Source organism: Antennarius striatus, chromosome 7 (assembly GCF_040054535.1).
Source record: "Antennarius striatus isolate MH-2024 chromosome 7, ASM4005453v1, whole genome shotgun sequence".
Taxonomy (NCBI): Eukaryota; Metazoa; Chordata; class Actinopteri; order Lophiiformes; family Antennariidae; genus Antennarius; species Antennarius striatus.
The window spans coordinates 3,863,749-3,888,553 of NC_090782.1; the positions used below are offsets into that span (position 1 = coordinate 3,863,749).

The following is a 24,805-nucleotide window of genomic DNA, read 5'->3' on the forward strand; positions in this document are numbered from 1 at the left end:
CATGTTTGAAAAGAAATTAAGAGAAAAGGAATTTATTGTTCAAAACATGGTTCAACAAAAAAAGCTGAATTTATTTTGAGGTGTGGCTCATTGAAAATACATATAATGCAGACATTACTCTAGCGATGAATAAAATTTTGATGGCACATTTTACCGTCAATAAATAGATGGAAACAACAGTTTTTAGTTGAGTCATGAAATGAAATCCTGTTGGGAAGTCAACCATTTGCTTTCCCTACATAGAAACTTGTAATATTAAGTGTTTGAGGCCTTGAGATATTCCTACTGAGATACGTGTGTGTTTATCTCAATGTGTTTCTCCCCTGTTTCCCTCCTTTTAGGACTGTATTTCTTCCCAAGTGGGACCCATCCCCAAGAACTAATACATGTTGGTTTTTAGCATCTAAAAAAGTTAATGCCATGTTACCAATCTTACCTTCTTTTGGGGGGATGGAGATCAGTGATTTCTGATTTCCTTTCTTTTATGATGTGCCTGCTCCCTCCGACAGGTAGCTGTGCAGTAAATAAACATTTAGCCAGTGGTGCGTCGTGCCTTTCACGACACACAGTGATGTTCTCCTTAGTCAAACATGAATAAATACATCCTATAATACTGTAAGCGGCTCCCACCGCTGCCACCAATGTACTATTCAAGACTGAGGTGTTCATAACTTACCTCAAATGGGACAAAAACCAGCGTCAGCCCCACTCCTTTTGTCACTCACACAGAAGAACCCTGCGGCCACACCTGTTATAGATGTCACACAACTATGTCACAGAACAAAACAGACTGAAATGACTATCATTAATGACACCACAGCTAGAGAAACGAAATACAGACATACACTAACATACTACTAAATGTTGCATCACCTCTATCATGTATAACACAGGCTATTTTCCAGCAGGGACACAAGTCTCTTTTTGTATTTCCACTACAATCACACTGCTGCGCAAGTGCACCACGTTATTTATGCACATTGCAGAAGAGCAAAAATTGTTTTTTCATTTTTAGTATAAATTTCATTTTATTTCATTATTGATTTGATATAAATGATATTGAATTAAAAGAACATTAAATATGAAAACTTAGATTTTGGAAATGCCTGTACTACGGCTTATATATTTAAACACAAAATCCATTCTCCTTTTTTTCCTCAAGAAGACTCCGTTAGCTAGTTCAGGTTAGCTAGAACAGGTTAGCTAGAACAGATTAGCTAGAACAGGTTAGCTACTTCAGGGATCAGACCCTCGTCTCACTAGAGCTTCTCTTTAAATGTGCGTCTGCATAGCGCTGCCTTCTCAAAGTCAGTATCCAATCGCAGGACACGTACATGTCAGTACAATGTTGGCTAGCTAGCAGGTCTTAGAAGACCTACTTGTCATCTGATTGGCTATTGCATCTGTGTATTAACTATATGTTCCCGTTCACTTACAGGGCAGGGAGACCTGCATTCTAGATTCTGAAGGTCCTTGGCAGATTTCATTCAACCTGGCAACACAAGCAAGCTGAATTCTGATTGGATAAAACTTCTCTAACCTAAAAATAGAACACTGACCCAGTGTTGGCCCATGTCCTATTATATCCCAATGTATAATTACATCCCGCTTCAAAGCAGTGATGTATTGTAATTGTCAGTGTTCGTGTTAGTCTGTACGTTTGTCGACCAAATGTTTGCAACCGTTGCAGATAGAAAGATGAAACAAAAAGATACTTTATTAAGCCCGGAGTAAATTGTACATATCCACTGCTCAGGCATTACATACCAAATAAAGACCGGATAAATACCAAGAGAAAAAGAAACACTGACATCACAGGACATACCACAAGACATACACTACACTAACAGACACAAGCAGCACTAACAGGACTTAAATACTAAACTATAAAATATAAACAGTATAAAATTAAAAATATAACAGTATAAAATTAAATTAAAATATCAACAGTACAAAATTAAAATATCAATAGTACAAAATTAAAATATAAACAGTATAAAAAACCTCATTACTCGGTAGGCAAAGGGGATGAAAATGAGATGATAACCTTGACCTTGCAAAAACTAGGTCAAGGTCAAATTGCAACTTTTGCACAATCAGGAACTGGAGAAGATAGAAAGTTGAGGGAGAAGGCCAGTGTGAGTAAGACCATAGATCAAAGCTAGTGATTTGATCTATGAAAGTAGGTCAGAGTACTATCTTTGATCTTGGACCCTATGCAAGTAGGTCATGGTAAAATTTTGAATTCAGGGGTGTCTCGGGATGTTGCAGTCTGTGACTGCCTTGGTTCTAGTTCAGTGGTTCTTAACCCTGTTGGAGGTACCGAACCCTGCCGGTTGCATATGCTCACTCACCAAACCCTTCTTTAGTAAAAAAAAAGTTTTTTTTCAAATTTAAGACATAAGTATATGTTTTACTGGTGTATTTAATGAATTGTGGATTAATGTCACCGTTTTCAAAGAACAAAACCAAGACAGTGCATGAACTCACATGAAATTACCTACCTGCAAATCAGTGTGACTTCTGCTGTTGTTATTGAGAGACCAGTTAAGATACACGTGGATTCACCTTGGCAATGTTACTCTTATGTCATTTTCACAGCAAAGTCTGTTTCTGCTGTTTTCTAAGCAGTTTAAGGAAGTGTTCCTTTATTTTTGCCAGTGCAAGACTACAGGTGCTCAACTTGACATTGCAAATCATGCAGAACACTGACTCCCATCACGTTCCATTATACAGTACATGTAAATTCACGTTGCACATATTCATCCGACCACTTTCTCTTTTTGGCCAACATAGTTACTCTGAATTAAAATATTAAGAAAGCAATCCGATGACGGACCATCATGACAGTAGAGGTAAGATCTTAAGCCCGAATCTAAGCCCGACGGGTCAGGTCAGTGTAGAACAAAAGACCTTGACATGAGTTGAGTTCATATGTAATACATATTCCTGTTCTTTTTTTTTTACTACTTGTAGGCAACTATTAAAGCTTAGAATATGTTTGTAGCCCTTCCAACACTGAAGCAGGGTGTGTTAGCAGTTTTATTGAGTAAAGGGTGATGTCGGGACTTTTGTCATGTTTTATTCTACTAATAGAGAATAACCCCCCGCTGGCCCTGTGTAAACACAGCGATGCTGCACCCTTCCCCTGCTCATTGTGTGGATCCAGCACTGTGAACCAGAGAGCGAGCTGGAGACGAGGATATGTCTTCTCACAGCAGAGCCTCATCTATCCGCCTAAACCCTGAGTGCTTTGGCTCCAGAGATCAACTGAGAGCCGAGCCATGGCTATGTCATGGAAACTCGTGAACTTGGTCCTGAACTCTGCTAAAGACAATAGATCAGATGCAGACAAACATGATTCCGCTGCTCTTTTCTTCCCTCTCCTTTGGTTCTTCTCTTTTCTTTCTGTCCTTACCAAGGGCCTTTCAAGCTGTACAACATGTTGCATAAATAAGAAGCCACTTCCTACGCACCTGCTCTGCTCTTCTACGTCCTTTTTTAGGGGCCTGCCTCTTTTATCGTTGATTGAATAGCGATGATGCACTTGATGCAGATGTCATCCTTTCTATCTCCAGTGATCAGTTTATGTTTGTATTACTGAGACAATTTGCTTCCTGACTCCTTTGTCAAGTTTCCCACAGATCCAGTCTTGACTTGCAGATGGTGACTTGCACCAACAGGCTTCGCCAACTGTCATGCTAGGTGTCTATTCGTTACATTCACACCTTTGCAGTCTAGCATGATTTTAATTTGACCGTACAAAAAACAGTAAATATAACACTAGGTCAGGAGAAGCAGTCGTAAATGTTGGCCATGAGTAAGTAATGGCAGGGAGGTCTGCGGATGCAGGGGAGCAGGAGAAGAATTATCTGTCACTTTGGTCGTAAATGAATGGGACAGGTTACAGTTTGGCAGTAAAAAGCTTCTGCTTCTCAAGTCAAGGCTGAAGCGAACTTCCTCTCTTTCCCAACTGCTGGAAATGTGAAAGAGCGAGCGTCTGCCTGGGAGGAAAATAAACATCTCCTCTGCCCCCACCCGTGGTCTGAAAACTGAGCCCATAGAGGAACAGCTGAAAACAATTTGTTATTGTTATATACATGTAATGTATGGTATGGCCAATAGATCACCTATTAATATTTTATCCCTCCAGCGTGACAATGGCAATAAAGCATAGTAGCCAATGTAGTAGGTCTGTCTTAGTAGTAATTGGTAGATGTACCAGTTTGATGTACAGGCCTCAATTTATCTATGAATGTATTAACTGGATGTGTTGCTTATATTAATATCACTGTTGAATCTGATAAAGAAGGGATGTTGGAAGAGATCTTGATGAGGAACATCAGGGCGACATTACTGCTGGAAACGCGTCTTTCCTGTTTTCCACGCATCCTGTTGGTGCTCATCTCAGTGGAAACCTTATGTTCAGCCAGTGTTGTCTAAGTCAGGTACATATTTTTGTCTGTTGAGTGGAGCTCCTGATGGAGCTGCTCTGTGGAAAGGGAGGAAGGCACTCCTATTGGGAGAAGGGGAGGGGAACAGCGCTGGCACTGAGGAGATACAGCTGTTTGTCTCAGCTGTTGCTCCTCTTCCATTAGACTCAGGCTCACTTTCCCACTCTTACCCCCTCCTCCCCCTAGTCTAACTGGAAAGCACACACTGCAACAGTGTTCTGCATCATGTGAGAAAGATGAAAGAATCAGTCTTTCATAGCTTCTATCAAATGGGAATTATAACTACTCACAGAGCAGCCATGGCCAGATTAGGAGAAATCTGTCTGTTTTCAGAACATTTCATTGTTGTTTCTCTTTTGCTCTTCATGTCTATTGTTGCTTTTTCTGCCTCTCAGTTCCTGTTTCTGATGTTAGATTGACTGTTTCATTTTCTCTGACGTCCTTTTCTCCCCATGAGCGTTCTACTTTATCCCTCCCCGTCACTTGTGGTGTTGTGAACTCTCAGAGCAACAACTATGTATCTGTAGTCAGACTTCATATCCCTCCTTGACCAGTTTTAGGTTACAGCTTGGATCGGTTTTAGTTGTCATTACTCGCCCCATGTTGAACACAAATATATGTATTTAACACACTTAAAAACACAAATGTGTCTGTTTTGAATAGCATATCCTTAGATATCGGCATATTTCCTTGGGTGTTTTACTGAGGCGTCGATCCATTCACAGTAAAACGACAAAGTTTTAATAATAACGGCAGTGGCAGAGGAGGTTGTAGTAATGTGCTAGTGACTCAAAAGCGGTATTAATGATGCATTAAATCCACCACTGAATGTGGACAGAGAGCATTTTCACCTCACTCGCTTCGTCTTTGTTGTGTCCGTACACATTTGTCATGCTTTGTTTGAAGTGTTTATGACTGGGAGGCTCTGTCCATATCCATCAACATCTTAGAAGTTGAGCATAAATGGACTGTTCTTCTTCTTCTTCCTCAAGATATTCTGTCGTTCCTCTCGCCCGTGCTCTTGTCTGTGTTTTTGCGATGTAATTAGCTGTTTTTATCAGGACAGAAAAATGTCATGTCAGGGAAAGTCATGCATCCAGCGCATCCAGTGTTGTGGGAGCATGTCAGAAAGGGGACCTATTATGCTTGTGGGTTTTCCCCTTTCCTTAAGTGTGTTTTATGGGTGTTTTGTGCATGTAAAACATCTGCCAAGTTCCAAGCCCACAGTTCACACCAAAGGGAGTTCTTCTCTCCCACAGAAGTGGCGCTCCTGAACTGGCCAAAACAAGTCCAGTCTTTAATTCTGTAACTACAGTAATCTAAGTTACATTGTAACCCCTTCCAGTTATGAGCCATCCTACGCCCAGGCTGTTCCCCACCTCACTGCCTGTTGTTGTTACATGGAGATGTGAGGTAAAAGTAAAGAATAATTTTAATGTGGAATGACCAGTCTAAATATTTGTAAGAGTTTGTTTTTTTTTTAACCAGAATCCACACAGAGTATCTGAGGTGAATACAGATCATCTGGACTAAATTGAAGTGTTTTTTTTAAACAAGTGCTGCACACGCAGGTCATTTGAATATAAAATTATTAACATTTAATTATGTAAAACTATTCTTGGAAAACTGAGTCTGTTCACAGTAAATGTTTTGGCCTCTTGTGATCCCAGTCTTAAAGTGTCTTGAATTCTGGATAAAGATTTTAGATTTTATTTTAAAAATTATCTTACAGATAATCTTCACAAAAGACAAACAAAAAAAGATAGGATTGCCAATATTTGCAAGAGACGGGTGTTTTCTTAACTTAAGCTTCTGTGTTTGTCCCATGGAAATCTTGGCTGTGCAGAACAGCCTCACAGGATATTGGACTGACAATAGCCTGCCTATAGTAAGTTTAATGTGAGGGACACTGTAGATTGTGCTTCAGTACAGCTCGTCTCTTTCGGATCAAGCATCCCATCAGATCTGAGTGGAGAGAATAACCGTTTGGAGGTGGTTGAGTTCAGTGTTTTGTAATGCAGATTTTCTTTTGAATGTGGGGAGTGGATGCTTTTATGCTATTATACTTATATGATATAAGGGAACAAGAAGCATGCTTTTCTGTTTCATCAGCAGAGTTGCTTTCTCACCTTTCCTAGTCCCTTTCCTTCTCATATACACACACCTTAAATCGTATTTCAGTCCACGTTTGGTCGAATGATTGGTGAGACAAATGGTTTTCTGACGAGAGCCCCTCAGCATGGATCAAACCAAGTGATTTCTGGACAAAGACCTTGATTCTTCCTGGCCCACGGCTCAGTCTTTATTTACCTTAACCACTTTATGGTGCATGATTGTGTAAAGTGTGTCCTGTCTGCAAAGAAGGTATCGTTGGACCCATTTCCTGGGTGTGTGCTCTCACATAATTGAATGTAATGTCAGGTAGCAGCATGCCAGGTCTGTAAGTCTGTGTCTTGTTCTAAAGCCCCAAGGGCCCCCGTGGACCCAGTCCTTGAGAATGCTACGTGATTTCCTTTGGGGAACCACCATTGGACACGGTATGAATGCAAACGGTGTTTCTGTTGACATGTTGTTGTAGATTTACTTCAGGTTTTGGAATGTTTTCAACTGAATGTACTAGTAGAGACAAAGAACACACATTTGAATGGCATGGAATACTGGGACCTGTTGAATGTGTGAAGTTACTAAAGACTGAGTAGAGCCAACCACAGTTGGACTCAATAGTTCACTTAACAGCTTTACTTTGGTTGTTTTGAAAAATGTTCACAAGCATGTTGTTCATCGTGTCGATGGAACAGGAGAGATGAGACGATGAGCAATAGCTCGAAGGGAAAAGCTTCACAACATGTTAAAGAAAATATACTGAAGGTCTTTTCATCCATTCCTTCTGATGTATGAAGATTTCTATTGTACAGCAGGGATACAAAAGATAAAGAACATATGAGTAACCGGATCACACAATAATCGTATCATAAACACACAGAATCAGCATCATATGCATTCTTATGAATAACCACAATCTCTTTTTAAATGGTCAGCTGTCAACCAAAAAGATGAATGCAGAGAAAGCATTTCGTCTTGAGAATGAGGAAACATTACAATTGCCATTCTGTTACGGATGTGAATCTACCCTGTTGAAGCTGCAAACTTTTCTTAATGCCTGCATGCCACTGACGAAGTACATAAGTAGCAGGTTAAAGATATGTAACCAGATATAATAACAGTTTTTGACTAATTCAGTAAAATACATAGCTGCAAATTATTCTACTCCATGGCATTGTGAATGTAGAATACATCCAGAAATGGTAAAAGAATAGATTCCTCTGTAAAATATAGAGTTAAGTCTATACTGTCATCAGTCTTCTGTGTATTCTTTACTTTATTCGTCTATTAAGTCAGTGAACAATTGGGCAATGTAAAAATTATTTGGATTTCATCCATCTGATTGGTTCAGGGCTACAAACTACCCACGCAACATCCAATCAGTTTGTAGCTCCAACATCTCACCAGTAAAGGCAACCAGATTGGAAGACACATCATGATTTTACATTTCAGCCACTATAGCGAAACAAATGTAGCCACAAGAGGACACAGAGAAACAAAGTGTGAGTGTTTTGAACATTTCTTTTTCAGTTCTTGTTGGATGATTACAGCTCCCTGTTGGTCTGGGTAGTGCCAGCCTACTCTGCAGGAGTTCTGCTCTGCTCTCATATCCTGTCCCGTCTCACATTTTAATGAGTTTGTCAATATATCCGACATACAGTGTCTCTCTCAGCCTGAATTGGTGTTTGCACAGTCTTAGTGAAGAGGTTTTACTGTTGCGGGTTTGTCTGGTGCTAACCCTCAGAGACTTATAGAGGAAGACATAGAGATCATATCAGTTTCCTCTAAATATTACTGCTGACTGACCGCTCTGTTGCCTTGTATTGTTAGCGTACCCTTTCCTTGTTAATAGTCCGTGCAGGGAATGAGCACAGACATCAGTGCCGCTGCCAGGTCCCCACTTTCAACGCTTCCTCCTCCCACCCAACCCCCTCCCTCCCATGATTCCCCAGACTCATCCGCAGCTACGCTCCGGTCTCCAGCAGGAGAGTTGAACTCAGGCCGCGCTGCTTTCATGCTCTCATTTTGGCCACAAATCAGACTAAAGCCAGCAAACACACAGTCACAGACATCCCCACTGACTCTGGGCCATCGCTCCGCTGACATGCGACACCATGCTGCTCTGGGGCCCGGCCACATGCCACTGCACAAGAGCCTGGCATGGTGGCCTCTCTTTGGTTCATTTGATGGGTAACCAGTTATCAAGAACAGTTGTGCCTTTTTGTATTTTTAATTTTTAATTATATATTTATGCCACTGTGTTGGGTTTTTGAAGACATGCATTACGAAGAGAGAGAGAAGGGGAGGAAGAAGGGAGAAGGAGCACAAGCGTATCTAAATAAAGACTAATCATACCCCACAGTGCAGGCTGCTGCTACAACACCAACATAGAGCGAGTGGAATTTTACTGAGTGGTGAGGTGAATTTAGCTAAACAGTTTGGTTGTGAGTGGACCTTTCTCAGTGATGCATGCACTTGCCACTCTTTCGTATGTTGTCTGTCGTCATCTGATCAGATGAACAACCAGCTGACTTTTACTTTGTATGATGTTCATCCAGCTGACAGATCTGGGAGCACTTAATTTCATTTTCATACAGAAGAGAATCGTCATATCAGGACTAAAAACTGAAGTGATTACAATCAAGCTGCTGGAAATCAACAGGCTTGTTTCAACAAAAAGTAACTTCACAAAAAACCCATTTTATTTCACAGCACAGTGAAGTGATAAGAACGACCAGTTGAATTTATTTGATACTTTAAATTTAATTGTCCTACTTTGAGTTTCACCACTTTAGTTAAGTGTGTGATTGTCGTCAATGTCAGAAGATTTTCCTTTGTTTTTCCAGGTATTCTCCCTAAATCCTACTATTCTTCAGACATTTTTTTTACATTTGGTTTTTTTAAAACCTACACACAGGACAATATTTTTGGATACTTTTGAGCGACATATCAGACGTGACATAATAATTCTCTGCAGTGAAGTTCCAACGGAAATTAAAATTGGAAATTAAATATTTAAATATATGCTCTATGTGGCCTTACATGTACTTTCAAATGAAAAAAGGGTAAGACACAATTGGGTTGTCATTGGCGTCATTGCCCATGTCCTTTTTGTAAAAAAATAATCTCAAGGTAATACAGTATTACCTTGAGATTCGAGCGACTCGACATATACAAGGTTTTTGAGGTACGAGCCGTTGCTCTGTCCATATTTTTTGTCGATGGGTTTAAAGCCGTGTTTTGGGACACCTCTGCTAGTTGGCGGATGGATGCATCAGCTGAGACTGCATCTCGTTCTTTCTCATGTGTTGTCTGTGGTGTAAAGATGTTTTTTCATACTTGATCATCTGTCCATCATCCATCCATTTTCTTCTGCTTGTTCCATCGTGCTGGCCACAGGGGTTGCTGGAGTCTATCCCACTGCACTACGGGCGAGATGCAGAGGACACTCTGGGCGCATTGCCAGTGTACCGTGGAATTTTGTCATTGTTTACCCAACTTATATTTAATCAGTTATGCACAGGTAAATATGCATTTCCTTTGGTTGATAATTTTTTCATTACTTATGGGTTTGGGGGTTTTACAGGGCAGGAACAGATTAAAACAAGAACCAAGGCAGTCAGAGACTGCAACATCCCGTGAAGGGTAGGTCAAGGGTGCCCTAAAACTAGTACCTGACAAGTGCATCGCTTTGACCTTTCAGGGTAGGTCAAAGCTATGCACTAGCTTTGATCTATGGTCTTACGCTGGCCCCCTTGTCTTTCTCTTATTCAGTTCCTGAGTGCACAAAAGTTTAAATTTGACCTTGACCTAGTTTACTCAAGGTCAAGGTCATCATCTCATTTTCTCCCCCCCTGCTGCACGAGTAATGTGCTTTTTGTCTCATCTTTCTATCTGCAACAGTTTCAAAGATATTTGGTGGACATACGAACGGACGAACACTGACTATTACAATACATCACCGCTTTGAGGCGGGATGTAATTATTTTAGTTACTTTAAATGACAAAAGTTCGTTTGAGATGCAAAGCAGATTGGTTTACAAGCTCAGTGACGGACAAAATTAAACTCATATCCCAAGGTACTACTGTACTTTCAAATGGAAAAAGGGTTGTCATCATTGCCCATTTACTTAAAACGATAACTTAAAAAAATAAGTACATAACAATTTCTGCAATTGCACCCATGTAAGGAACTGCTTGCCACCCTTTATTTCCTCCCATAAGATCTGAACATGGACAAATGTGAATTGATGGTGTGAAGGGGCTGTTAGTCACAGCAAGTCACACAGACGCACAAACACACCCACCCCTGTGGAGATGGAGCCACCAGCCTGCTGGGTGAAAGAGGTGTCGATCGAGCCACCGCGTGCTGTCTGTGATGTGTGCATGCAGGTTGGTGGAGAGTGTGCATGATCTGTCTGGCCCCTCCCAGCTCAAGATCAGTGGTGGCCTGCCCAGGAGGCTCAGCAGGAGCTCAGGGAAAGCAAGAGCCTAGTTCCAGTGTTCACCACCATAGCTTTTCAGAAACACCACAGACCCACTCTGTGGCTGAGGCTCCGCAAAACACAAAGGTTGATCTTTACTTATGCACACTTCCATAAATACTGAATCTGTTGTGAAATGTGGAAAAATAGTAAAGCAAGTTCGACTTTGTTAACAGTGTCCCCTAAATGTGACAATGATGCTGACTACAATATGAAATAGTTTGCCTGAAAGTTAACGGCTTTACCTTGAAAGGCCTTCAGCTCCCAGTGCGAATGCCCTGATTGTATGTGTACAGTGTGTAATAAAGAGAAGAAAGGGAGAGCACAGCTTAATGGGCTGTCACTTCCCTCACTGCTCACTTCAACACACTGACCTACTTTGGCTCCATGACATTGGTGCATCTGCAGCATGAATTTCAAATGCATCAAGTCTCTGCTTGGCAAAGCAAAGCAGGGAGCGTGTGTACTGTACATGTATTACACAGATAGCAACAGAATGGGGGTGTGCGCCTTTTTTTAGAGTTTTGTACTGTGAAAAGGTCAGGACTGGTGTATTCTGTTCATCACCATGACCTTTCTCAGTCTTACTCCCAGCTTAAAGTGAAGGGCATTGGTAGTGGTCTTACACACAGGGGGAGTAGATTGAGAAGAAAGGTATGCAGGACTGCTGAGTGTCAGACAGACCTACAGAGCTGCAGGCAGGAGCTGTCAAAGCAGTTCAAGTCACATGACACTGTTCACACCGGACGTTACACAGATCATTTATTCAAAGCTTCACATTTTCTGACCGTCATAGTCGCGCTGAGACGATGACTGTGATACCATGGTCTTGTGACACCTACTGTCGGCTCCATTTTTCCCCCCATGCTTGTTTATGTGTTACAGTGTTATCTGACATAGATATACATTATTGATCCCAAACTGAGAAATCCACATATACTGTATAAACATGATGCCACTTGTGCAGTTGTTATCACAAATTTTGGTCAAGACAAATACATTTTTCCGAATGCATTTTACTACTGTATGATACATCAAAAAACATTACTTGTATGTAATTAATACTCAACTAATGACGACAAACTCTCATTTATGAATTAAGTTTTGTGGATGTTTTTAATGTTGTAGTATTTGAGGGAAATGGGGTATTGAGGTCATTGGTTAATTAATTTGGCAATTAAAACATTATAAACCTAAAATAATGGGACATTTTTAACAATATTTTATATTACCAGAAGAGGAAAGTCATTCAGTTGACTACCGTATAATTTTAAGAGAAGATGATTATTTTAGAAGGCAGAGTGATGACATATTTAGCTAATGACCTCACGTATAGCAAAGAAAATCAGGCGGTGAGATTGATTTCAGGAGGAATTGTACCGGCGAGGAGAAGCTTTAAGGTACGACAGATGGAGGTGACGGAGACCTGTTTTCAGTGCCGTGGAGACAAGAATCTAAAAGGTTAGTGCAGGGTGTGGAATGCATTGTCACATGCACAAATAGAAGAAGAAGAAGAAGAAGAAGATACACTTTATTGATCCCCTAGGGGAAATTACATTTGTATAAAATATACGACATGTGTGTGATGATGCATGAAAACACTTAACATCGTGTCCCTCGGTAATGAGGCCTGTCGGGCTGCCGGCTCTTTTGTTTTTTCGCTGCAGTTTGTACGGGAATGTCAAAAATCAGATTGACAAGACTGAGAGGGGGAGGCGATGGATTCTGGGAGTCATGAATTCTACAGCACCTGCCATCTAGTTGAATGAGTCACCTATAGCTTAAAAATGACACATCCTCCATGATGAGCTCCAACATGAATAATTCCACTCACTGTCGCTCTCCTTCTGTTCTCTATTTCCTCCTCTAATCCCCACAATGTCCTCTTGAAGTCCTATTCTAGGGATGTTGAAATTTCATCAGCCCATCCTGACATTCCAAATACACACAAACACCTTAACACTATTCTGACAATCTTCCTTCTGCACAGCAAGCATAACCTGAACCTCAGTCGTTCAACCAGGCTGGCTGAACCACTTCCCGCGTGTCAACTAGACATGTTTGAACTGGGTTGCTGCATGGAGGATGCTAAGAGTAGAAGACTTTAATTGGATAGAGAGGGAAGGGACTCTGAAGGAAACACTGTTTTCTTGAGCTAGCACAGATTTGGGTGTTTGGGTAACAGGCTATAAAGTCATGAGATGTAAACTATTCCAGTTGGGATTGTGAGGGTTAGGAAGTTCAGACAGGCCAAACTGACTGCAGACATGCATAGAGGAGCTTTTTTTTTTTTTAGCTGTGAGGTGTTTATTGTTTTTTGAGACAAATGCTATCAAGGGATGAGTGTACATGGCTTGTCAAATTTGTTCACAGCAGAGATGTTATTTCTATATTCGTGGCACAAAATTTCCCTACCTGTCGGGATTGCTGTAAGACTTAGTAGAACTGAAGCCCTGAAATGGTGAAGTCTTGTTCAGATGTGGTCTTTGAAGAGGTGTACAAGCAAATGTTGGCAAAGGTTTAAAGTTTACTTTGAATCGTCGACATCTCAATCCAGTTTTTGTTCTGCCTGTGAGCTTTGTACCAACGTCCAGCACGATAACAACGCTCAAAGGAGAACTCAGCCCTCTACCTGATGGATAAAGGCCAACCCCTCACTGTCTGCCAGCATGCAGCATTCCGTCCTCATCCAAGAAGAATCCATAGAAATCCACATACAGGACTCTGTCCCTTTGAGGAGTGAGGCACCTACTGGCTGGTGTGAGCTGTGTCACGTCAGAGAAATAATCCAGAGGCAGTGATGGGATTTACACTTCATCCTCTGTGACGTCTGCTGTGCACCGTCTGGACTGTACAACCTCAAACAAGACAGTAATGGACTAATTGAGAAAAGTATTTTCTGATTAAGTGACGGACTTTCCTGCAACTCCAGACGTGGTTTCAGGCTTCAAATAATTTGTGTGTTCTGATTGGTGGTTGCAGTGGTCGTTGGTGGGCTGTAGATGCTACACAGACACATAATAGAATTTGATGACTGCAATTTGGGACAATGTACTGGAGTAATCCCTTATGTTATTTTTGCACCATTTCTTTGTGTTGCAGCTGAAATTTACAGATTCTCCAATGGTCATATCTGTGATGGAAAACTCGCTCTGAATTCCTCTTATAGTTACTTCTGTCAAACTGTTAAGTAGAAACATCAGAACATCATGATAATCTCGTGTGGTACCACATTTTATATTTGTTGTCAACCTTTTTTTTACACAATATAACTGTGTCATTAACACACAACCCCCCCCACACACACACACACACAAACACACACACTGGCACATGAGTGTGTATTGCCTTGCCAACAGTATTGCAAGATACTGTGAAGGTGCTCTCCTAATTGCCAAAATCAGTACTGTAAAATCGATATATGTAAAGATGCACTACAGCTGGTACATGTATGGCCACCACAGATCTAGTCTGTTCACTATTTGATTTAGGGCCTAATTTGCCATGGGTGTTGTCTTCCTCATGTTGAGAAAACTCACCTGCATCTTTTTTTTTTTAACCGATCTCTGTGTGTAATGTCACTTTTTGTTTTTCACACAGACAGCTGCTGCCTGCCTCACAGAGAGACGAGACACGATAGATGAAGACAGAACAGGCTCACCTCACATCCATCACCATGTACATCTGACATACGCCTGGTTAGTAGAGCCTTACTTTTTTAGAAGAGTGTCTACATGCTAGCTGATGTGTTTTAATGTCTGTAGCGCATCTTGACTGTTGCCCACATTCAGATAGTAAAGTTTTGTGCTTCATGAGCTTTATTGTGTTGTGGAAGCAGGAGTGAACATAAAGGATTGTAAACTGTTTCAAATTGAAGACTTTTAAGAAATATGTATCCAATCTGATTCCTCACAAAACAATAGTAACAAGTAATTCAGAGGCACATAGTTTATTTTCCCTTTCATCGAGACATTTGCTTTAAAAGGCTGTGTGTTTATAGGGTCACTATAAACACACAGCCTGGAGTCTGGAGTGACACTCAAACAAAAAGACAAATACATAGAGCTGCATGACAACAGGCAGACTGGGACCTGCGAAGACTGCCTGTTGCCTCCTGTGATATTAAAGCACTGCTGTCACAAACAGTGCATGAGAGCTGACTTGATGCAGTGCTGTTGACTCCTGGCTTGGCAGAATGCTGTCGAATGCAGCTAATGGCTCCAGACTTCAGACGTCGTCAGCTTTAGCCCTAAGCCAGCCAATATACACACTCTCACACACACACACACACACACACACACACACACACGCACACAAAGTTGCCAGTCAGTCACTGGCTGGAAAGAAGATATCCTGAACTTGTAATGTCTCACTATGTTTTCACGTAGGAAGGTTTAAAGTTAAAATAAGAGACACATGCAAATTCAAGTTATCCTTCAGGTAACATGATTGAATAAATCACAGAAAATTAATCTTTGCAACATTCAGTAATTGAGACTCGTGTTAAAGTGTTTACTGACATGGTTCACACTAACTGAATCTGTTTTCAAACTGTGTTTTAGTTATGTAGATCATTCTAAACGGCAGAAGACCATTGTAATTTTCATTATGTCGTCTTTGGTCTTCCCCATAGAGCCTCTAATGGCTTGTGCTGATCTACTTTTATTCTTGACATTCAGGTTTTGAGAAGACCGTAAAAACCAAGACGTGAAGAAACTTGTTTAGTCTATTCCTGCTGCCATTAGCGTTCTGTAGATTTTAGAACGAACAATGCATAGTCTTAAAACACATCCTAAAACTGTACAGAGCAGGTGCTGGACAACAAACATCAGTTCAAACATGAGGAGAAAGTCTGCATATTAAGGCTCTGTTATGAACTCTTTATTGATAAATCAAACCAACAATGATTAATGGATTTCTGAAGACTTAAGAATGTAATTAACATTCTGCTGTGATAGCAGATCACACACACACAGACACACACACATTAAGAAGTCCTTCATGTTTCTGCTTTGTGCAGAAACATGATAGACTTCGCTGAGGGACTGTGGGTAACTGACTAATGTCTGGTGTAAGCTGGTTAGTTTTGTGGCTCTACCTGACAGCGGCTTTCTTCCTTTCACAGAGGATCTCTTCCTAATGCTGGGATTAAGCTCCTTCTGTCCTGTCCTCTCCTGTGTTTAGTAAATAGCAGGTGTGAGTCAACCCATCCATATGGCATGCAGTAATCTATTGAAACAATTGCTAAACCTGCCGACACTTTCATTACCATCTTAATTTCAGTCAGTCACAACTTTTCTGAGGCTGGACACGGCTCAGTTCATTTTCATTTTGAATTTGTCTGAAGCGACACCTTATAGTCAGTAGGTGGTGCTGCTGACATGAGCTCAGTGGGTTGTTATGAACACTTACTGGTAACGATGGCCAAGTTGTGGAGCAAAATGTACACACTAATCTGTGTGTGTGTGTGTGTGTGTGTGTGTGTGTGTGTGTGTGTATGTGTGTTGTTCAGAAGGCCGAGTAGGCTTTGCTGACAATGACGAATGATCTCCTGCGCTGGTGCTGATAGGTGTGGAGTGATGGACCTCCCAAATGGTCAATCAGGCATTACCACCACTGCTGCAACCCTCTCTGAGGTGAGGCCCCACCCACTCGGGAGACCCCCACCCTTGCTTCTCCGAAATTAATTTTGTGTGTTCTTGCCTAATATTTTACAGAGTATGCTTAAATTAAGATTTTAACCCTGTGTGCCTCACCCCTTCTCCGCTAGATGTACTTTTTTTTTTAAAGCACAGCTACCATTGCTATTCAATTTAGTGTGTGTGTGTGTTTGTGTTTGTGTGTGTGTGTGTGTGTGTGTGTGTGTGTGTGTGTGTGTGTGTGTGTGTGTGTGTGTGTGTGTGTGTACGCTCTGTGTCCATCCGTCCTTCTCTTAGAAGAGCAGCAGCTCAGAATCTCTCATTGACAAGGGTTCTTCAGCTCTGAAAAAGAGTTTTGATGCCGTGGTGTTTGATGTGCTGAAGGTTACCCCAGAAGAATATGCAGTAAGTAGTGTGTCATCTTTCTGTGACTTTGTCCTCGACTACTCAACATGCATCTTGGAGAAACTGCATTTTTAGGGAGCAAATAGGGATTTGCTATTTTGAGGCAGGAGGGGAATGAATGATAGAGAAGGAAACAGAATGAGAATCCATCCATCCATCTTCCACCGCTTATCCGTAGTCGGGTTGCAGGGGCAGCAGCTCCAACAGGGAGCCCCAAACTTCCCTTTCCCCGGCCACATCCACCAGCTCTGACTGGGGGATCCCAAGGCATTCTCGGGCCAGTGTTGAGATATAATCCCTCCACCTGGTCCTGGAGTCTCCTCCCAGCTGGACGTGCCAGAAACACCTCCCTAGGGAGGCGTCCCGGAGGCATCCACACCAGATGCCCAAACCACCTTAACTAACTCCACGCGAAGGAGCAGCGGCTCTACTTTGAGCCCCTCGCGAACAGCAGTGTTTCTCACCTTATCTCTAAGGGAGACACCAGCTATCCGCCTGAGAAAGCCCATTTCAGCCGCTTGTATTCGCGATCTCGTTCTTTCGGTCATGACCCATCGCTCATGACCATAGGTGAGGGTAGGAACGAAGATTGAACAGTAGATGGAGAGCTTCGCCTCTCGGCTTAGCTCTCTCTTTGTGGCAACAGTGCGGTAAAGCGACTGCAATACCGCTCCTGCTGCCCCAATTCTCCGTCCAAAAGCTCCATTGTTCCCTCACTTGTGAACAGGACCCCAAGATACTTAAACTCCTTCACTTGTGGAAGGACCTCATTCCCCACTCGGAGAAGGCAGTCCACCGGTTTCCTGCTGAGGACCATGGTCTCAGATTTGGAGGTGCTGATCCTCATCCCCGCCGCTTCACACTCGGCTGCAAACCGAACCAGTGAGCGCTGCAGGTCACAGGCTGATGACGCAAACAGGACCACATCATCTGCAAAGAGCAGCGATGCAATCCTCAGGCCACCAAACTGTAAAGCCTCCTCACCACGACTACACCTCGATATCCTGTCCATGAAAATCACAAACAGAATTGGTGATAAAGCACAGCCCTGGCGAAGGCTAACAGCTACTCGGAACAAGTCCGACTTACTGCCGAGAACCCGAACGCAGCTCTCACTTTGGGCGTACAAGGATTGGATGGCCCTGAGGAGAGGCCCCCTCACCCCATACTCCCGAAGTACTTCTCACAGTATATCCCTGGGGACTCGATCGTACGCCTTCTCCAAATCTACAAAACACATGTAGACTGGATGGGCATACTCCCAAGCTCCCTCTAGGATCCCTGTGAGAGTAAAAAGCTGGTCCGTTGTTCCACGACCAGGACGGAACCCACATTGTTCCTCCTCAATCTGAGGATCGACAATCGGCCGGACCCTCCTTTCCAGCACCTTGGAGTAAACTTTCCCAGGGAGGCTGAGGAGTGTGATGCCCCTGTAGTTGGCACACACCCTCTGGTCCCCCTTTTTAAAAAGAGGAACCGCCACCCCAGTCTGCCACTCTTTCGGCACTGTCCCAGACTTCCACGCAATGTTAAAGAGGCGTGTCATCCATGACAGCCCCTCAACACCCAGAGCCTTCAGCATTTCCGGGTGAATCTCATCAACACCCGGGGCTTTGCCACCGTGAAGTTGTTTAACTACCTCGGTGACTTCGCCCCGAGAGATTGACTCTGATCCCCCATCATCCTCCAGCTCTGCCCTCTGCAACAGAGGACGGATCAGTTGGGGTAGTTGGATTCAGGAGTTCCTCAAAGTGTTACTTCCACCGACCGACAACCTCCTCAGTCGAGGTCAACAGTGTCCCATCCTTGCTTTATACAGCTTGGATGGTCCCCCGTTTTCCCCTCCTGAGGTGTCGGACAGTCCTCCAGAACAACTTTGGTGCCGTCCGATAGTCCTTCTCCATGGCCTCTCCGAACTCCTCCCACACCCTCTGTTTTGCCTCTATAACCACCGAGGCTGCAGTCCTTTTGGCCTGTCAGTACCCTGCAACTGCTTCTGGAGTCCCCAGTGACAACATGCCCCTGAAGGCCTCCTCCTTCAGTCGAACGGCTTCACTGACCACCGGGGTCCACCACGGTGTTCGAGGGTTACCGCCCCTTGAGGCACCCAAGACCTTGAGACCACAGCTCTCAGCTGCGGCTTCAGCAATGGAAGCTTTGAATATCGACCATTCAGGTTCAATGTCATGGGATCTTCTGAACCATTCTTTGTCTGGCCCTTCACCTGAGACCTGTTTGCCTTGGGTGACCCTACCAGGAGTACAAGACTCCCGACAACATAGCTCCCAGGATCCTTAGGGCACACAAACCTCTCCACCACGATAAGGTGATGGTTCCTTGGAGAGGAGAATGAGAATTTTGGTCAGAAATAATTCATATTTGGCCATACAAGCAGAAGTCAGATGTCTTTTGAATCAGCCTGACTTTGCTGTGAGTAACTGCAATAATGAAACAAACCAAAGCGTAATAACATGTCTGCCCTCCTCTTCGAACCCTGATAGTAATCACTTGATCTGCCCCATTCAGCCACAAGAGGGTACACTTTATCTTCTTCCTTTCAAATCCTGACAACATGAAGACAAGACCTCTGAGACAACATAGCCACTTTGTCCAAAATACTATTTTGATCAATGACTTAGTAGTATATTGAAGTTTCATTTGACATTCTCAATTAATGAGATATGGGGTTGTGATTTTGGTGAATATCTGATCATTATTTCTTTATTTCAGTCATTTTTCATTCATTTGTTGTGGTTTGTCTCCTCTAGGGCCAGATCACGCTCATGGATGCTCCCGTGTTCAAGGCTATCCAGCCAGAGGTGGGCTGATAAAACACAACTGACACAATTGCGTTTATTTATGATAAGGTCCACATGTCACCATTACACAAAAGAGTATCTTTGTCTCACACGCTGCTTTCTCTCTTCTCTGGTTGTTCGTTTATGACAGAGGTCATAGATCATCCATGTGGAGCTAGGTGTATTGTGATTCCAGATGTTGCATATGTATAACAATTTTCCAGTCCTCGCTAAAAACACGCACACACACACACACACAATGATTCTCAGACCCCCATTTCGATTCAAATGATAGCATGTGAGTCTTGAGACAGTTTGACGAAATGTAAAGGCTAAATATTTGAAAGAAGGTAGATTTTATTCCTCCTCATCGCTGGAATGCTGTTCTTCAGTCAGAAGAAAGTCATCTGGAATCCAACTCCATCGCCTCGACTGCAGGGGGCCAAGTTTTGTTTTACGAACCTGAAGCGTTTATGAATGCCAATATGCGTCTGTGCTCAATCTGCTCTCACTTTTATGAAACTCTCTTCTTTACTGTCCAGTGCAGGAGGCAAATGGTTAAAAGTGGGTGAATCAAAAATTTTTGCACAAAGATGATGTGATTTTTTTTTGGGGGGGGGAGACCTGTAATAGAAGATGCAGTAAGAGGAGTGAGCAATAGTAGAGGAATCTCTGGCCTGATGGAGGGGGAGGGCTGACAAGGCGTTGATGGCTGCAGTCTGTTGGAAGAAAAGCAGCAGTGTGAACGGTGTGCAGTGACCAGACGCCATGGACAAGAGGCCTTACCGCCTCTCACTGGGTATAAAAGTACGCGGCTCTGACTGACCTAAATCTCAGCTCGAGTTCTGACCCTTGTTAATCAATCGACCCTCTGCAAAGAGGTGTGTGTGTGTGTGCTTGTGTGTGCATACCAGGAGAGTGTCTGTTGTGTTACTAGGTTCCTTGTTGATGATTTATAGCAGTAATAGTTCTGAGGTCATCAAGCAGTTTTTCACATGGATATGAATTCTTCAGAAAATATTACCAGACTTAGATATATCCAGATGATTTTCAGTATTTTAGAGTTGACATTTTGTGTTCTGTATCAGAAAAACAAAAGACCAATCAAACTTTCCACCAGGTTCTCCAAGTGTTGCTGTTTTGTGGTTGTATGGATTTAAAAACTGATTTAGTGAGTGCCAGCACAACCCGGTGACTGCTGATGAGCTTACACTTTAGTTCTATTTGCATAGTGCGAATGTTATCCTTTGCATAGCCTGAATACATCCAACTTAATTCATGCTGAAAAAGAGAAGATATGTTTAGCACAGGTTTTATCAAGCTGGGGCAGATACTGGTTACACACAGTATCAGTAAAGTGCTTCCACTGTGGGTGGACACATTAATATCATTGTGAAGAGACGGTGAGTCTGACAAACCCCTCTGGATAGGAAATATAGTGGATGTCGTCTTTTCTTTCTATCTCCAATGTACAGGAGAGGCTGGTGTTTCACAGTAACTTGAAAGGCCTCACCAGCTCAGTTGTACACAAGTTGTTCTGACACTGGAGACATAAAATCTGAACACATCAAATGTTCAGGAGAGGCTCCGTAAGATATTACTGTGAATGAGCTTCATGTTATTTATTTACACATAATGGATCAACAGAGACTTGTGTTCTATTTGCAGCACAAATAGTATTGATGAGAACACCATATTGTTTTGACTGTAAAACACTCTTACACAGGTTGTAATCTACAACCCTCATTTTGTGTACCGATGTGTTCTTTGGCTATTGGTTTGAGTAAAATGCCACTGGAATGAGACTAAATCTTGAGAAGATGAGGGGAAGGGATGCAGGGAATGTAAGCAACACGTTTTCTCTTATCAAAATTTAAAGCAGTAATTCCAGATGGGTCGTAGGGTGGATGATGGGAGGTGAACTGCACTCCAGCATGGAACCAGTCAACAGACAAATGTAAAATAATGAGTGAAAAGACATGGAAATAACAAGGCTTTTTATTTCTTCCACTCCATTTTAATACTCCGTGGTAATTCATAGTCAGACAAATGGCTGTTTTCAATATCAGCCAAGTATTTTCTTCAGCTCCCAGGTAACAACTATTAGGTAGCTTTTTACGTACCGCTGAGAAACATGTTAGTTCTTCAGAGTATCCAGCATCAATGGTCCTCTGAACTGATTGAAGGTCTCTTGTGAAATAGTGATGATTTGATGTTGGAGGTAGTTTATGTTACACACAAACTCTGGTCTTAATTGCAGGCTTCATATTTTCCACCACTGATTGTGATCGCAAAAAACATTTATAGTATTTGCCGCACTAATAGGTGCACTGGACTATAAGGCGCACCATCAATAATTTGTTTTTGTAATTTATTTCATATAAGGCGCACCGGATTATAAGGCGCACACAATAAAAAATAAAATTTATTTGATAAACTGCAGTGGCTGTAGTTGCGCAATCCGTCCTTTAGATAGAGCCGCGCTGCTCAGGCAGTCATGATTGCATTCATGACTTCCTGACTACCTTTGAATGGCCCCTATTGTTATGTCAATAAGTAATTCTGAGCCTCATCAAGGAAACCTGATCACTTGATCACTTTGCCATCTTAGAAAGAAGTCAACACGCATATTAAAAAACCTGACATTAAAAACTGGTTAAATTCATTAGGAGTGCAGTCAGTGTGAACAGAGCAGATTATTTCCTGATCTGAAGTTCGAAACGGATATTTAAGCTCTGACGTTCGTCTTCGTTTATTAATTAAATATTGTTTCGATCGATCGGTAGTCCAGTCGGAGGTGAGGTGCAGCTATTTGCTGCTGTGTGTCCTAAACAATTTTTTGACTAGTTTTTAATGTCAGGCTGCTAATTTACTGCCAAATATGACGCTGTTTTACTCCTAGAACTGACTTTAACGTCGGTGTCTCACCGCCGTGAATCTCACAGCACGTCGCTGCAGACAAGAATACACAAGCCTGAATGCGCCCCTCCGCCGCCAGCCCAGAGCTATCAACTACATTTGTAAATCAATCCAGCACACCCGTTGGCACCTTTGTCTAGCTGTGACTCTGCTCTTGAAATTTCAGAAAAGGCTGGAAGTTCAGCTTTGAGGGTCTTTCACCTTTATGCCAGTTTTTCCGTGTGTTTCCACAGACTAATATGTTACTAATAAGTTAAACTAAATAAGTTTATGAGAAAATTTTAGGCTTTTAGGTGCGCCTTATAGTGCGGAAAATACGGTACTCCCAATATGTTATGCAATGGCAGCTCTTTCTGACACATGAATATAATGCTACACACACTTTGTTGAGCTTTACAGCCCATACTTGTGTTCTGGTGGAGATCTGCCCAGTGAACACTGAAGGGAAGGGTAATGTCAGCATGATTGTCAACATAATGTGGAGAAAATAGTGTAGAAAGTCCATGGTGGCTTTTGTCAGTGAGGCTTTTGTCAAATTCTTTTTAAGATACTGATAAAAACACTGAGATGAGATCAAAATACATTAAATGTCAAACCTATATTTCTATTGATTTTTCTTATGCTTACAGCTTTTTTGATTATGTTTAGTTTAAATAATGCAGCCATCATGTTGGAACATGGTGACCTGTATTGCTATTTAAATGGTACAAAATGTTCGAAAAGAGCTCCTGGAAAAGTAATTATATCCAAAGTGAGCGCAGCCTACCACAGCCTATAGTTTTCACTGCCTGACTGAGACACTGTGCATTTTCCCTTTTTTTCACTCCATTTCCATTTGTTTCTACTTAAGTCTTGCTTTTTAAAAAAAATCTATAAGGGATCGCAGTAGTATCATAAATCTGGAATAACCTGGCATGCAGTTTTCTTCACAATACAAGCTGAAGTAAAAACCAGCAACAGGTACAACTATTGCACTCGGCTGTGTTACTTCTTGTCATCTTTAGTACAGTATATTACTCTCCTCTCTTGTCAAACTCACCTCCTCCTCCTTTTCTTTTGCATCCTTTATCTTCATGTCTTGGCCTGTGGCCTCCCTTCAAATGCTCTACGATCACAATGCTTCGGTTTTCCATTCACGCTGAGGACAAAGCAAGAAGAATTGTTGTGGTGTGGATTACATGAAGTAATCACAATTAGTGGCTCAGCTGTATCTGGTTATCTTATTCAGCCTGTACCACTGTTTACATAAGAGGTTTCTCAATGTGCTTGTAATAGAAAACTGAGGTAGTGGATAATTAGAAATGGAAATGGACATTTTAAGTTTGGAGATGTTTTGATTTGGTTTCTGATCATTAATTCCTGGGAGGAATTTAATCTCTCTTAACGTCTTTGACTGGCTCTGAAACGAAAATGCCCATAAGTTGTTGCTGCAAATTAGTAAGCTAATTTATATAATAATACTCTGCCAGTGTTGATGACGGTTTTTTAACACGTTAGCTTTATGAACCCTACAGTGCAGGTGTAGTCAGTTCTCAGCAGCCCCCATAAGACCGTGTTTTAATAAAAATGCTGCTCAGGCAGACCAGAATGTGGAAAAGAGTGGCCGTTTGAGGTTTGGTCGTTTTGCAAAGCACACGTGTTTTTTTACTGCGCCCTTTTGTTCAACATTTAAGCCGTCCCCTTAGGCTGATACTTAAACTTGTGTTGTCAGATTTTTTTAGAATACTGTTTTGGATTGTGATTCAACATGAGAAAAATGTGATAATGTAAGCTCGAAGAAACATTTTCACACAACAGCTAAAAGTTAAACATTGTCTCAATGACTTTGGACTCTAGTTAGTTGTACTAAACGATTAGGAGACCATCCCATTTGGTCCAGTATAGGAGGGTTTGCACAGGTTGCTGTAATGTAGCTGGGTGTGGGTGTACCTCCTACCTGGGTGGTCAGGTGGTTGGTCAACTTCCACACACAAACACACCCACCTCCCACCGACTGTGGACCT

At 42.1% G+C, this 24,805-nt stretch overlaps 1 protein-coding gene across 4 annotated transcripts in view; it reads left to right on the top strand.

The window, feature by feature from the left end:
* Window positions 1-24,805, top strand: part of ralgps2 (Ral GEF with PH domain and SH3 binding motif 2) — a 74,107-nt gene that overhangs the window by 10,550 nt on the left and 38,752 nt on the right. For 2 of the 4 annotated variants that reach the window (XM_068318662.1, XM_068318665.1), the window contains exons 2-5: window positions 14,642-14,739; window positions 16,554-16,677; window positions 16,978-17,085; window positions 19,854-19,904. In XM_068318662.1, coding sequence (XP_068174763.1) covers window positions 16,585-16,677; window positions 16,978-17,085; window positions 19,854-19,904 — 252 coding nt within the window. In that variant the 5' untranslated portion in view covers window positions 14,642-14,739; window positions 16,554-16,584. Of the gene's footprint in view, window positions 1-14,641; window positions 14,740-16,166; window positions 16,236-16,553; window positions 16,678-16,977; window positions 17,086-19,853; window positions 19,905-24,805 lie in introns of all 4 variants that reach the window. The other 2 variants (XM_068318663.1, XM_068318664.1) reach the window with 2 other exon arrangements.